Below are 14,633 nucleotides of genomic sequence, written 5' to 3' on the forward strand. Positions count from 1 at the left end.
GACTCTTTTTATGGAAATGGCTATTTGTAGCTGTAATTAAACCCAGGATCGGAATTTACTGCCGTGCTCGGATTGCGACTGTTTCTGTTTTGCAGGAAAAATGATTAATGCAAATTCATATTATTTGAGATCGCCATTTAGCGCTTAATTTAGCCAAAATTATGGCAACTGCCACAGTGTCTTCACATGAGTAGGTCCAGACAAGGACACGATTACAAAGCACTTATCAAATAGTCACAGCGCCCTCTGCTGGTCCTTTGATATGAATGATGTTTAGTGTGTAAGAGTATCTCTTTTAAAATAAATAAAAGCATAGCTTTTAGCTTTACCTGGTCAACCAATATTAGATGTTATATATGAGTATATGTGTTATTGTAAGGGTCACCCGCTTTTATTGCCAGGCTTATACCCAGAGAATCAAAGTGTACAAGTAATTATAGTCCTCAGCTTGCTCTATGGAAAAAAGTGTAGCTTTGTTTTGGACAAGGATGCAAAGAACAAATGCTACTCAATGGATAAGACGGATGTTGTCAAACCTTCCATTAGAAAAGATAACTTACAGTGCTCAGCATAATTGAGTACAGCCCATATTGAAAATAAAAATTGTTATCCATTTCTCATAGGCAATGTATTTTGGTGGATTTAAACAACACAGATTTATTAAACAGATATATTTTTTTCAATAAAATTTTAGTCACCAAATATATCTAGAAACTTCTTTTTTTGCTTCTCTTGATTTGAAATTTGTTTCTATTATTTTTCTATATCATATAAATTTGGCTGTACTAGTTTTTGGACCGTGATCATAACTTATTTTGTTTAAGCTCCAGATTTGGTATCAGTACTGACTAATCTAATGTATATGCACAAATATAATATTGTATAGCTTCCTATTAAAAATATGAATTTAAAAGAGAGATTTGTGAAGGGTGTACTTGTAATGCTGAGCACTGTATATACTAAAAGCCAAACCGCATGTATTTGAAAATACAAAAAAATGAACAATGTAGTTCCTATCTGGCAGTTTTGTGCTGATTAACTCATCAATACTTATTTGTTGTCACTTTTAAATACATTACCCTGAAAAGAAAACGATTCAAAGATGATTTACTTTTGTTGTTGTTGTTGTTAAATGTTTGTAAACAATTTATTTGTTTTGAATTTAAACAAACAAATTAAGTTGAATATCAATAAATTTTATTTGTTAGTTTAAATGAAACCCATATAAATGGTTTGCAACAATTTTGCAGACATCATTATCACTAAACCTGTTATATACTTAATTGAATTTTTTATTTTAGTAAATGCAACAATGGTGTGCTTGTTAATTGATTTGTATGATTGTAAAAGACTGTTTAAGTGTAAAAACTGAAAACAAAAAAATGGTGTGTCAAAAAAAAAAAACAGGTCCTTTTTTAAAAACATTCCTGTGTAAAGGTACACTCTCAGAAATAAAGGTGAGGTGTCAATGGGGTGGTACCTTTTCAAAAGGTACACATTTCACATTTGTACCTTATAAGATCCATAATAATATAATATAATATAATATAATATAATATAATATAATATAATATAATATAATATAATATAATATAATATAATATAATATAATATAATATAATATAATATTTAAAATATTAATATAATATAATAAAAAATAATAATTACAATATAATAATAATAATATAATAATAACAATAATAAATATAATATAATTATAATTTAATATAATATAATATAATATAATATAATATGATATGATATGATATGATATAATATAATATAATATAATATGATATAATATAATATAATATAATATAATATAATATAATATAATATAATATAATATAATATAATATTAAGTATTTACTCATTTTTGATTTTTTTCAGAAATTCTCCAGAGCAAGTAACGTCCTACGATATCGTTATCCGGGCGGAGGCAGTGGCTTCGGGGATTCTCCTTGCTAGTTTAGGCTCTATGACTTAAAGAAGAGGTGTTGATTTTATTTTACAGATGTACAAAATGGCAGTTACCGTGACAGAAATACTGTTGAACATGTGAATGTTGTTTATATGCACTATGTATGTTGAAAAGACGTTAATAGCAATGCAGTTAGATACACAAACAACCTCAAATGAAGTGACAAAGATCAAAATTGACACTCCATTCTAAAGTAATTAACCTAACAATACATTTACAAATGTATTTATTTACATAAAGTCAGTAAAAAACAAACATTGAGGTAGTTTGACTGAGATGGAAAATGGCATCTGGAAAATTCTTCAGTGACTGGGATTCATGAATTTCCAGATGTTGGGAATAACACCACCAATATGGACCCGTTAAGTACAAATGTAATTGTAAAATGTTACATTTATCAAAGTCTTAATTTCCTCTTCTGTTTTTCCTCTTTTTCTTCCCGTCTCTCCTCTTTCTATAGTGCTGAATAAAGGTCAGTGTGTGACAAAGTATTACCGCTGGATTCAGAAGAACGGAGGTTATATCTGGATCCAGTCCAGCGCCACTATTGCAATCAACGCCAAGAACGCCAACGAAAAAAACATCATCTGGGTCAACTATGTGCTCAGGTATACTTGATGGAAATGCTGTATCTCAAGACTTCGTTCAGTCCCACACTGTAACCAAGATGAAGGTATTTCCCACTTGTGAGACTTAGCAATAGTCTGTTCTGCAAGATGACGAAGGCCAAACACGGCAATCTTCTCAAACTGCAGTGTGATTTTGGGTCTGTGTGTACGGGCTTAGAGATCATTAGAATGCTCTGTGGTTTGAGCCGCAGTGAATCAATCAGGATGTCTGGAACGTTCTAGAGAAGAGAGCGAAGGATGTTTCACACGGCTGTGAATGATTCTCAGCTGGCAAAGTGAATGACTTGTATCTTCTAAATGTGTCTTTTTTTGTGCTCTCTCTTTTTTAATGGCCAGTAATCCCGAGTACAAAGATACACCCATGGATATTGCACAGCTGCCTAACCTGCCAGAGAAAGCATCAGAATCCTCGGAAACATCCGATTCTGAGTCTGACTCCAAGGAGAACTCTGGTAAAGTACCACTGATCATCCAGTTTCATTGCAAATATGGTACTGTATACTATAAAACAGTACTGAATTAAAAGAAAGGCTATTCTCCATTAGTAAAACCAGTTTATGCAACAGTATCTGGATGCAGCCTTTATGATGCAAACTGAGATTGCATCACTTAGCGATGCAATCTCAGACACAGTGCACTCAATGGAGTGAGTGACGTCACTGTGACGGGTAGGGTTTGGGGTGGGGTTTGGGGAGCGCATTAAAAACCATTAGATGCAGCTGAGATTGCACTGCACTAGGTCTGCATCCAGACCCCTCTCAGTTTATGTGGCATCATAGTTGTTGTGTCGGTTTACGGGTACCAGGCAGCATTGGATAAATTACTTTAAAAAAGTAATTAATAAGTAATTACACCATTAAAATTGTATTTAAATTACTTTTAATTACTGTGTATGAAAAATAACTCAAATACTCAATAAGTCATTTAATTACATTACTCCATACTATTTAAAATCCTTATAAATCTACCCAGCATGCACATAACATCATAAGACATTAATATTTGGTTAGATTTAGGTGGTGATGTCAGATGACCAAACTTCAATGCCTGGCCAGTGTCTAAGTACAGTGGTTTTTTGACGTCCAATAACAATGTCTAATTGCGTTGATGTTTGGTTAATCTCGTGTTGAAAAGTGACCAAAATCCAACGTCTGATAGACGTCATAGTGATAACGTCCACACAACGTCAAGGTGAAATATGATTAGACATTGATATTTTGTTTTTAGGTTGGACGTTGGACATTGACGTTGGCCTGACATCGGGTTCTGATATTAACCCAACTATCACTTCCAAACAAAACCTGCGACGTTGGGGTATGTTGGGGTACAAATCAATATGAAATCATGTTGATGTCCTGTGCCTGCAGGCTAAACGCATAGATAATACAAATCAAAAGACCCACCCCTCTCTGACAAAGTCCAAAAGTTGTCCCATACAGGAGCTCATTTGTCCTACTTTGACTGCTACACCATCGTAAATTGTGAAAATCGTGAAATTGAGAAAGGCTTTAAGACCAAGCGGAATCCTCTGTTCGCTGCTGTGACTTCCGTTAATCGGTTTTGGCCAATGCAAACAATTCTTTTTCATGAGTCCAACATCCAGATGTGCAAGAAAACACACAATCTGACATGTGTGAAGTCATCTTTCGCTACTGACCAGCTGTATCGTTGTTAAATAGAAAAAACATTTTACAAGTAATTTTTATTCCAAATCTTGGACCTCCTTCTTAAAACAAAAAAAATGACCAATAAAAAGGTGTGAAGCACCAAAAGTGGCCCATATTAAAATTAATTTGAATACAAATTAGGCTATTGTTGTTATCTATGAATAGTTTTATTATAATGTTTTATTATTATTTAAATGGCTCAATTCTGACTGAGGACAGTTGATTGTGCTGGTTGGTTTGTTATTTGCCTAACAAATGACAATAGACTACGGTTTTTAATTTAAAACTTGAACAGATTCCTATTTTTTCTAATGATATTCATTCATTCATTCATTTTCTTTTCGGCTTAGTCCCCTTTTCTAATGATATATGATTTAATACATTTGTATTTAAAAAGTTTTTTAGATTTCTTTATTCTAAATCTTTAGGAAATATTTTTGGTACACCAAATAGTGTGGTTATGATGACAAGCTAATCTTACAGAGCTAGTCTACAAGCTTACAAGCTAATCTAGCTAAAGAATAGTGCTTAAAATGTTACCTAGCTAAAGAATAGTGCTTAAAATGTTACCTAGCTAAAGAATAGTGCTTAAAATGTTACCTAGCTAAAGAATAGTGCTTAAAATGTTACTAAATGCAGCATTTAAATCTCATAATTAAATAGAAAATGAGGCGAAGAACTGCAAAAAGGTCCACATTTTAAGAAAAAAAAAATTTTAATTAAAAGATTTTTAATTAAGACTAAATTTTCCATTAGTAAAACCAGTTTATGTGGCATCATAGTTGTTGTGTCTGTTTATGGATACCAGGCAGTGTTAGGTAGGTTACTTAAATGAATTAATAAGTAATTACATTTGTAAAATCGTATTTAAATTACATTTTAATTACTGTGTAAAAAAAAGTAACTCAAATACTCAATAAGTCATTTAATTACTTTACTTGATACTATTTATTTTTATTTTTAGGTTAAACAGTGAACTCAATTTCTAAATAAGTAATTGAATTTAAAATCTCTGTAAATCTAAATGTGGTGGCACTGTAGCTCAGTGGTTAACACTATTGCCTCACAGTAAGAAGGTCGCTGGTTCGAGTCCTTGATGGCTCAGTTGACATTTCTGTGTGATTTGCATGTTCTCCCTGCGTTTGCGTGGGTTTCCTCCGGATGCTCCGGTTTCCCCCACAGTTCAAATACATGTGTCACAGGTGAATTAAAAAAAACTAAATTGGCCGTAGTGTATGAGTGTGCATGTGAGAGTGTATGAAGCATGTATAGGTGTTTCCCAGTTCATTCTGCTGTGGCGAAGGAAAATGAATGAATAAATGTACATGCGTAGATAATACAAATTAAATTCTTTTTATTCTTTAAATTTTTGAAGCAACATGACCTATTAGCTTTAATAAAAATGTAAACTTAAAGAATATTAAATATGATATATATATATGATGTACTGTATATCCAATCTTATATCTAAGAATTTACATTATATATCATACATACTGTATACTGTGATTAATTTTTCAGTCAATTCATTGTTTCTTAGGCATGTTCAGTCTTTTTAATAAATGTAACCTTCTTTAGCTGAAAAGTATAATTATTCTGCTAAATATATGTGTATATATTTATTACTCCGCTTTTCTGTATGTATTCAACCAAAACTGTTGAATTTATTTTAGTATTTAGGGCAAGTGCATTGTACAGTAAGTAACTGTAATTCATTCATTCATTTTCCTTCAGCTTAGTCCCTTTATTAATCACGGGTCGCCACAGCGAAATGATCCAGCATATGTTTTACACAGCGCATGCCCTTCCAACTGCAACCCAGAACTGGGAAACATCCATACACACTCATACACTACAGGCAATTTAGTTTATTCAATTCACCTATATCGCATGTGTTGGGAAACCAGAGCACCCTGAGGAAACCCACGTCATCACAGGGAGAACATGCAAACTCCAAACAGAAATGCCTACTGGCCCAGCTGGGACTCGAACCACCGACCTTCCTGCTATGAGGCGAGCCACAGTGTCACCCCAACTGTGAATCTGACATCACATTCCACATTTTGAGTGGTTTACAATACAGTAGTACTGCACACACACACACACGCGCACACACACACACACACACACACACACCGTTTTCTTTTAACCAACTGCAGATATCTCATCTGAGGGTTCTTACTGTGTAAAACATCTTAATTCCAATAATTACTGGAAATTATGTAGGACAAGGAAATGTGGTGCTTTCGGTGTGTCCCTAAAACTGGTGTAAATAGTCAATTAAAACTCCACAGCCAGTTGGAGATATTAATTATACATTCCGAAAGAAGATGAAGTGAGATTCCAGAGATGGTGGAGGCTGTGAGTGAACAAGGCCGGTTGACAGTCTGGGGAAAGCGCCAACATATTGGCCCCTGGGCATCTCTGCCTGCCGAGCCTTTTGCCAGCCTTCATCACAAAGGTTACAGACAGTGCCAGCTGCAGCTGGACCAAACCATGCCCTCTTCTCCTCTCACACTCCCTACCTATCTCCATACCCCTCCTTCCCCTTCTGTCTTTCTCTGTCTCTTTATCTCTGTGTGTTTCTTTTCCAATGCAGACATGTTTTACCTAAGGCCAATATTTCCGAATTCCTATGAGATGCATATGTTTGACAGTTCAGATTCACCTTCTGTCACTTATAAGTCTCTGTGCTTTAAAAAGATTGAGCTTGTGTTGTATATAAGCACTCATATATATATATATATATATATATATATATATATATATATATATATATATATATATATATATATATATATATATCATCAAAGATATATAGAATATCTAAGAGTACTTTATGTCCCTCATGTAATTGTGTCCGGCTCTTAAAAAGCCTAATATATCCAACTGGACCACTTCCATCTGTCTACAATTTAAATGAATATCCTAAATGAAAAACTATGATTATTGTGCAAGGAATCTCACTTTGCCTTATGATGTATGAGGAGCCTTGTCCTCTAAACCTTTTTCCTTTTTCCCAGAAGACAATGAAAACTCCAAGTCAGATGGCAAGGGGAATCAGTCTTCTGAGAACAGTGAAGATCCAGAGGCAGACAGTAAGAAACAGACGGGCCGGCCGCCAGAGCAAGAGATGAGACGACAGGAGGAAGGGGACAGTTCCAGCAATCCCGAAAGTCAGGACAGCGATGACAGTCTGGAACCTTCCGACTGTGAAACCGACCACAAGGAGGGTCGTCTGGGGGGTTTACACATAAAGGTGGAGCATTATGGTGATGGCGAGATGGAAGGTCTGCAGGACTCGTCCTCTTCTTGCTCCTCTGAAGACGAAGAAGAAGATGATGTGGAAGATATTGTGAAGGACTGCAACAGTGGAGGAGAGCTGAGCGGGCCAGCGATGAGTAAACACCAGAAGAGAAAGAAGAGGAGAAAAAAGCAGAAGTGGGATGGTAGCCGCCAGCGTCTCCGTCTGTCTCCCTCAGCCGCTGCCACCCCCAGCCCTGGCAGTCTAGACCCCACCCTGGGAGACCAGCCGCCCCTCCTGCTTCCACCCTCCCCGACAAGTTCCTCCGTGCTGAAGATCAAGACTGAGATGTCGGAACCTATAAACTTCGACAATGACAGCAGCATCTGGAACTACCCACCCAACCGAGAGATCTCTCGCAACGAGTCCCCCTACAGCATGACAAAACCCCATGACACCTTCCCATCCCCCCCGCCAGCCGGCCTGCAGGTGTCCATTCCCGATTCCGTCCTCACTCCACCTGGTGCCGAGAGTGGAGGAGGCAGCAGAAAGCCAAACTTTAATGGCAACAGTAGCAGCGGCAACAATAACAATGCAGCCACCTCCGTGTCCAGTGCAACTTCGGGCAGCTTGGTTCCTCCTTCCAGTTCCACCACTGCTGACCCGCTTTCCCCACCTCTCTCGGCCTCACCACGGGACAAGCAGCAGGGTACGCCAACCTCCTCCGGTTCCCTGCTCTACACTAGTGATCTGGAAGCCTTGCAGAGGCTACAAGCGGGGAATGTGGTGCTTCCATTGGTGCACAGAGTCACAGGTACGCTTGCCGCAGCCACCAGCACAGCTTCCCCACGAGTCTACACCACTGGAACCATCCGATACGCCCCGGCAGACGTCAGCCTGGCCATGCAGGGCAACCTCCTGCCGAACGCCCACACCGCTGTGAACTTTGTGGATGGACCTGGCTTTGGCATAGACCCCAAGACACCCATGGAGATGCTTTATCATCATGTGCACAGGCTCAACATGTCCACCCCCTTTGGGGGTGCAGTTAGTGGAGCCGGGCTAACGCAGATGCCAGCTGCTAACGTCTTCACCACAGCAGAGGGACTGTTTTCCACGCTTCCATTTCCCGTCTACAGCAACGGCATCCACAACACACAGACTCTGGATCGCAAGGAGGATTGAAGCAAAACATCGAGACCATATTACTGTGTTCAACTGTGTTTAAAAGACTCTTCTGAGGCAAAAGACTGTGTATCAAAGTTGGGGAAAAGTGAGATGTTCTAGCACTTTGAATTTTGAGCAATTGAGAGCTTGTGTAATTGACATGAATGGTTTCTCTTCCTGTGTCTTTCTATCTTTCTATCTCTTTCTCTTTCTTCGTCCTCGCCTCCTCACACAAGTTCTTGATGACGGTTTCTCTAAAAGGACTAAACAGACTCATCTCTATTATAAAGAGTTCCTTCTGAGCCACAGGGAATTCATAGCACTGTAGCGTGTGTTTTCTCTGCGGTGAGCTTATTTGTCCAGAGTATGTAACGTCCTCGTTAGGATGTCCTAAAGGTATTGGAAGAAGAAAATTGACAAGAAAGGAAACTGTTCATATTTCTAACGGTATCTCGATGTAATCGAGATCCATGCTGACAAAAGGATGTTACCCAACTTGATGTAGTTCAAAGGGTTTTAAGGTTCTTTCTAAAGGGGGAATAGTATTTTACAAATAACGCTTTTTCTTGGTTTTTTATAGCTCAACTTAACTTGCAAATCATGCATTTTAAAAAAGCAATTTTAGCCGGGTATTGACCTGTGAATAGAATGTTATTACAAAATCCCAGGACATGGAACAGGTCAGTGTGAGATTTTTCCAGTTCCATCTTCTGTTTGCAGATCCATGGTGCTATCATTGAGTTACCCTCACTCAGCTGGCTGATGTAGGTACTGTTCCGGAACTCCAGAAACAAAATGGCGGCTTCAGAGCTTTTCTACAGAAAAGTCAAACCTCTAACAGACTTGATTTGTTCTCATTTTTATTAGCATTACGTTGACGGAGAGCATTTGAACTCAATCTGATTGAGTCCGGAAATGGATACCGAAAAGTTGATTGTTTCTTTCTTTTATGTTATCTCTCAGTGCAACTGAGACTAATTTTGCATCGCAAACTTGAAGATGAATGTTAAACTCCACCAGGCTTTGCTCAGAGCTTGTCTCAATCGTTTGAGAGATTTTACTATTCATTTTTTGGGCTTAATCGTTTACACTCCCTCTTTAGCTTAAAAGCCTGGTGTCCTTTCCGAAATCAGCTCCCCTTCATCCCTTACCCCTTAACTCTCTCTGAAAAATCACATATCAAACGGAGATTGTAATAAGGACATGCATTTTCAATCAGAAATGTGTTTTGAAGATCCACATTCCTAATTTTTATCCACTGTTGCCAAAAAAAAACTTTGCTCTCACAGTTTGGTGTTAAAACACTGTGATTTGATGTTTTAAAAGAAAAAAAAACTAAGTAATAATAAAACGGAAGAATACTGTCACTTCATCCTTTGACAGCCGTCCATCAAGTCATCTATTACGCAGCGTGATAACCGTAAACTTGTACAATGTGTAAGTGTCATTGGCTGTCAGTCTCCATAGCAACTTAAGTGTGTGTTACTATATGCAGTATATACTGAGCTAATGTAGCTGTTTTGTCCTTTGTCCTCTCTGTGCTAGTCCGGGTTTGTGTTGGGGAAACTTCCGGCTTCTCCTTCCGGCCCCCTTGCAGTCTTAGTGAACCAGTGGAGGTTAGTGGATTTTGTGTGGTGGCCTTCCAATGTAGTGTCACCTTTTTTGCTGCTTCCTTTTTGTACGTATTACTTTTTTCTGTTTCCGCTATTGCTTTGCTGTCGTGTAGTCTACAGACCTCTCTTTCTCTGTCTTCTCAGAGATAAAAGACTCTAAACTAGCTCAAAGGTTTAAGGAGCCATTTTTTTGCCACTGAGGAATTCTGGGATTGCAGTTTCCAGCTCATGAAGCGTGATGAGGAATATATATAAATATATATATTAAAAAACAAACCGAAGTAGCATTTAGCCGAGACTGGAACCTTAAAAGCCTCAGATGTGAAACATTCCCAGAGTCCCTTGTGCTTCTCTTGTGCATTGGGTGTATTTCATTGGTTTCCACCAAACCTGTTGACTTCAAGGACCCTGCAACTCACAGGAAATAATAATAATAATAATAATAATAATAATAATAATAATAAAAAGATGACGGTAGTATTTCAGGACAATAAACAATTTTAAAGATTTCTAAAGAGATGACAAAATATTTCGCACTATAAAATCTATTTTTATAGGTGTTTTGGAAATGCATGTTTACTAAGTTGATCGTTCGGTTTACTTGATTTTGTGTTCGGTCCAGCGGCTTTGTCGATGTTTAGTGTTTTTTAGTCTGTCCAGCAAAGGGAAAGGGGGAAGGGGGGCCTTCGTCTTTTTACCTAAATCAGGCTTTCCCCTCCCCCGACATCAGGAAACTTGTGTCTGTGGTTTCTGTGAAGACGTGTTGTTACTCAAACCCAGGTCATGATATCAATGTGTTTTTAAAAACGACGGGAACGGTTGCAGGTGCGCCGCTGCTCCAGGTTAACAGGATCCTAGATTTTAGCATTTTGTACATAGAGCAGAGGGTTTGGGGGAAGCTCCAAAATAAAATAAAAAAATAAAAAAACAGACACTGTGGACCAGGAAATACACCCATATGTTACTAACAGAACAGCCGGGCGAGCTGTCTCAATGTATCTGTGTTGTGTCAAAATGATTGCTGGTGATTTAATCTTAAACTAATCTCAGCTGCTGTCAGATAAATAGTGTTTAAAATTACAATATGAGAAATCACTTCATTACCTGTGAAGACTGTGTCTGTGTTTTTAACTATTTCTTGTACAATTATACAGATTCTTTTATGAGGAACTTGGTGCCAAGTAGAAGAATACGGGCGAACGGGGATTCTCTTAGTATCAGTGTTAACAGTGTTATAAAATTCTAAGTACGAACAAATTAAAGTATTAAAAAAGAGACAAACTATGGTACATTTTGATTTTGTTTTTATTTGTTTTGTTTTCCCAGACGAGAAAAAAAAAACGACTAACTGAAGCTAACTTTGAGTGCCTGGCTTATTTTCCTTTGTTCATTTATTTACCATGAATAATGCTGCAATTCAAAAATGTACATACTTCATTTTACAACAGGGTTATTTTATACTTTTGTAGGTTTTCATCAGTTAAAGCGACATGTCATACATGGTTGTCTTTCTGTAACACGGTTTTTTTACCATCTTACAGGTGCCATATTCATAATAAACTTTTCTTGGATTTGTTACTATCTGGCATCATTTCTTTTACATTCTCCTCATCATAAGTGAATGCCGAACATCAGTGCTTATTCTTTGCGTTCTTTCTTTTGTGTTCCTCTTTCCCTCCTATGTTTGTGTCCCGGTCTTTCTATGATCTGTAATCAAAGCCTTTTTTTAGTTACGTACAGGTTTCAGGTAAGGGAAATATTCCCATGTAGCCCTGCTGACTTTTGCTTCCACATACAATAAATGGCAATCCAGTGCACTTGTACCAAGGCCTTTGTTTTTCTGACATGTTTTGGCGGTGGCTGAGTGAATCTCCTTTACTTTGGACAGATTCTCACGGGTATTTCTGATATGTTTTGGGTTTTTTCCACCTCACGGTATCTTCACCAGGTTTTCAATTAGCAGGAATATTTCAATCTGTGTCTTCTATTATACTGATCTCACTGTAACTTCCTACGGCAAAGCTAAATAAAAGGGGAAAAATGCTTCCTTTTAAAAGTGTTTTACTTTAGATGTTTTATTTCTTGATCTGTGAAATCAAAGGGCGATTTTATTGATCAGAGATTGGTTAAGTAGCATTTGAGATCTTTGGTGCATTAATCCATTGGGAGTTAATCAGTCAGTGTGAATGCTTAGGATGACCAGCAACGGGGTATAAGCATAGCTAGTGTTTTTCAGCCACTGATAAACTAACAGTGAAAGCTTAATGTGACTATTTTCAATTTCATAAGGTTCCTTTTACAGCATCGATGTTGTAATGTAATTACAATACATTCAGTGAAATAGACTTAAGCATTCATTTAGTTGTTCAAAAAAAATGTGTAACCACTAGTGCCGTCAGGAGCAGCAAGCAAGCGCAGAAACTAGATTGAAATTTCTGAGAAGGGTCAGGCTGCAGAGTTGCGCTTGCATCTTCAGGCTTGCACTCTCGGGCTTGCACACTCAGGCACCCACGCTTCCTATGCAAGTGAAGTCATTTACAATCAACACCTGCACCTGTCACATCACTTGAAATCAACACACATAAACCAAAAGTAAGTTCAAGTTCATTTGCGTTTTCAGTGACGACGTTGTCAAATTATTCTAAGTACTTAAGTTGTACACCATGACAGACCACCAACTTCAACAGTCTCTACATGATCCCAGCCCAGTTTAATAGGTCTTCCAAACATAATGTCGAGATCGACTCGATAAGGGAATGTCTCGACTCGCTTAACGGAATGAAAGCGGCACAGATGATAGGTAACATTACTGCAAATCTGTTGTAAAGCAAGAATTCGTGGTTTGTTTCGATCTGTTTACATAACTATAGCAACTGTGGTGCCCGTTGCCGTATGTTGCCAGAAACTACAGTGAAACACTTAGAAAAAAAGGCACTTTAGTAAGGGTGACAGATAAGAAGTTCGTTGCAACGATCTTAATGAAATTTTTCCGCCTCTGGGACACCCTTAAGTTAAATTACCGAAGTACTTTCATGCAATCGGCCACAAGTGGCAATTGTAAATGATGTCACTTGCAGAGGAAGCGCGGTTGCTTGAGCGTGCAAGTCCGAGGGTTCAAGCCTGGAGGTGCAAATGCAAAACTGCAGCCAGACTCTATTGAAATTACTGGAGCAAAATCTTTCATATTTTAAAGACATGGTAGGGGGAAAGGAAATTTAATGCAGTGCTTCTTGTCCGGTCAGAGACACACTTCATATCATATATCTATCAGGCATTGAAGATCTCTGATTTTTAAAGAAATCAAATCTTAAAGGTCCATGAACCCTCCTCTTTTGGTACCTCAGAATCTTTTCAAAAAATGCTCCATGATGGGCGTGGAGCTCTGCGAGCAGAGCGAGGAGTGGGTGTGGTCTGCAGAGCAAAGGGGAAAGACGAGAGCAAACAACTTTTGTCATTCATCTCACAAAATGAGACACAAACCGTGAGGAGACCCATGATTTTACAGTTTACAAAGTTAAAATGCAAAAAAAAAAAACACTAGTTTAATGCCCTGCTACATATGTTATTCGTAATCTCCAATACACCTAACCACAATTTGTTATATCATTATAAAGATAATCAAATGAGGAGGTCTGAATGCAGACACAGTGGATATCAGTGCCGCAGGTCTCTTGCCCTGTCTAATCCAACCATTAACCCTGCAGGTAATCCGGAGGATTTTAAACAAATAGGCGAACACAGCAGCACGGACGTGGGCAATGTGTCTGAATGGTAACAAACTCAACTGATAAAAAACAAAGTCTGCCATTCTCCAATTCTCGTACAGCTCTCTCAACAAAAATGCTTCCAGCAAACCAACAGCTTTGCTGTATCGACCCTGACTGCATCGCGAGAAAAGCCATGCAACAAACCATGTGAATCAACAAATACATAACGTTACGACCCTTCATGAACGGCTAAATACTGCATGCCGTGCGCGGACGCAGTCTCACTCAGTCATTGGGTCTCACAACTTGGCAGGTCTGCCTTGCTTCAGAAAGCACGCGCTCTCATAAATAATTAAGAAGCAGGTTCAAGTCATGAGATAAGAAGTCTCAGCTGTGAATAATAAAGAGAAACCGAAGCGTCATCACTCCACTAGCAGATTCGCGAGATGAAAGGTGAAATTTGCTGACAAAAGCTCAAATTACCCACCATTAAAGCTAACAGGTGCTAACGTTGTCCTAACTGATGCTCAATACACACAAATCTGTAAAAAAAAAATTTAAGTACTCAAAGGTGTCTTGAACCTTTAATTGTGGCAATTTTATAATGAAAAGACAGCTCTCTAAT

The 14,633-nt window shown here is 37.9% G+C and overlaps 1 protein-coding gene across 10 annotated transcripts in view; it reads left to right on the plus strand.

Annotated features, from left to right (window-relative positions):
* The window catches only part of npas3 (neuronal PAS domain protein 3), a 608,964-nt gene extending 597,087 nt beyond the window's left edge, over positions 1–11,877 (plus strand). For 5 of the 10 annotated variants that reach the window (XM_017351762.4, XM_017351763.4, XM_017351764.4 and 2 more), the window contains 3 exons: positions 2,442–2,589; positions 2,947–3,062; positions 7,301–11,877. In XM_017351762.4, the coding sequence (XP_017207251.1) occupies positions 2,442–2,589; positions 2,947–3,062; positions 7,301–8,706 (1,670 nt within the window). In that variant the 3' untranslated portion in view covers positions 8,707–11,877. The remainder of the gene's footprint in view (positions 1–2,441; positions 2,590–2,946; positions 3,063–7,300) is intronic. The other 5 variants (XM_009292848.5, XM_068214528.2, XM_073928173.1 and 2 more) reach the window with 1 other exon arrangement.
* Positions 11,878–14,633: the final 2,756 nt, after the last annotated feature.

The sequence above is a fragment of the Danio rerio genome, chromosome 17 (assembly GCF_049306965.1).
Source record: "Danio rerio strain Tuebingen ecotype United States chromosome 17, GRCz12tu, whole genome shotgun sequence".
NCBI lineage: Eukaryota > Metazoa > Chordata > Actinopteri > Cypriniformes > Danionidae > Danio > Danio rerio.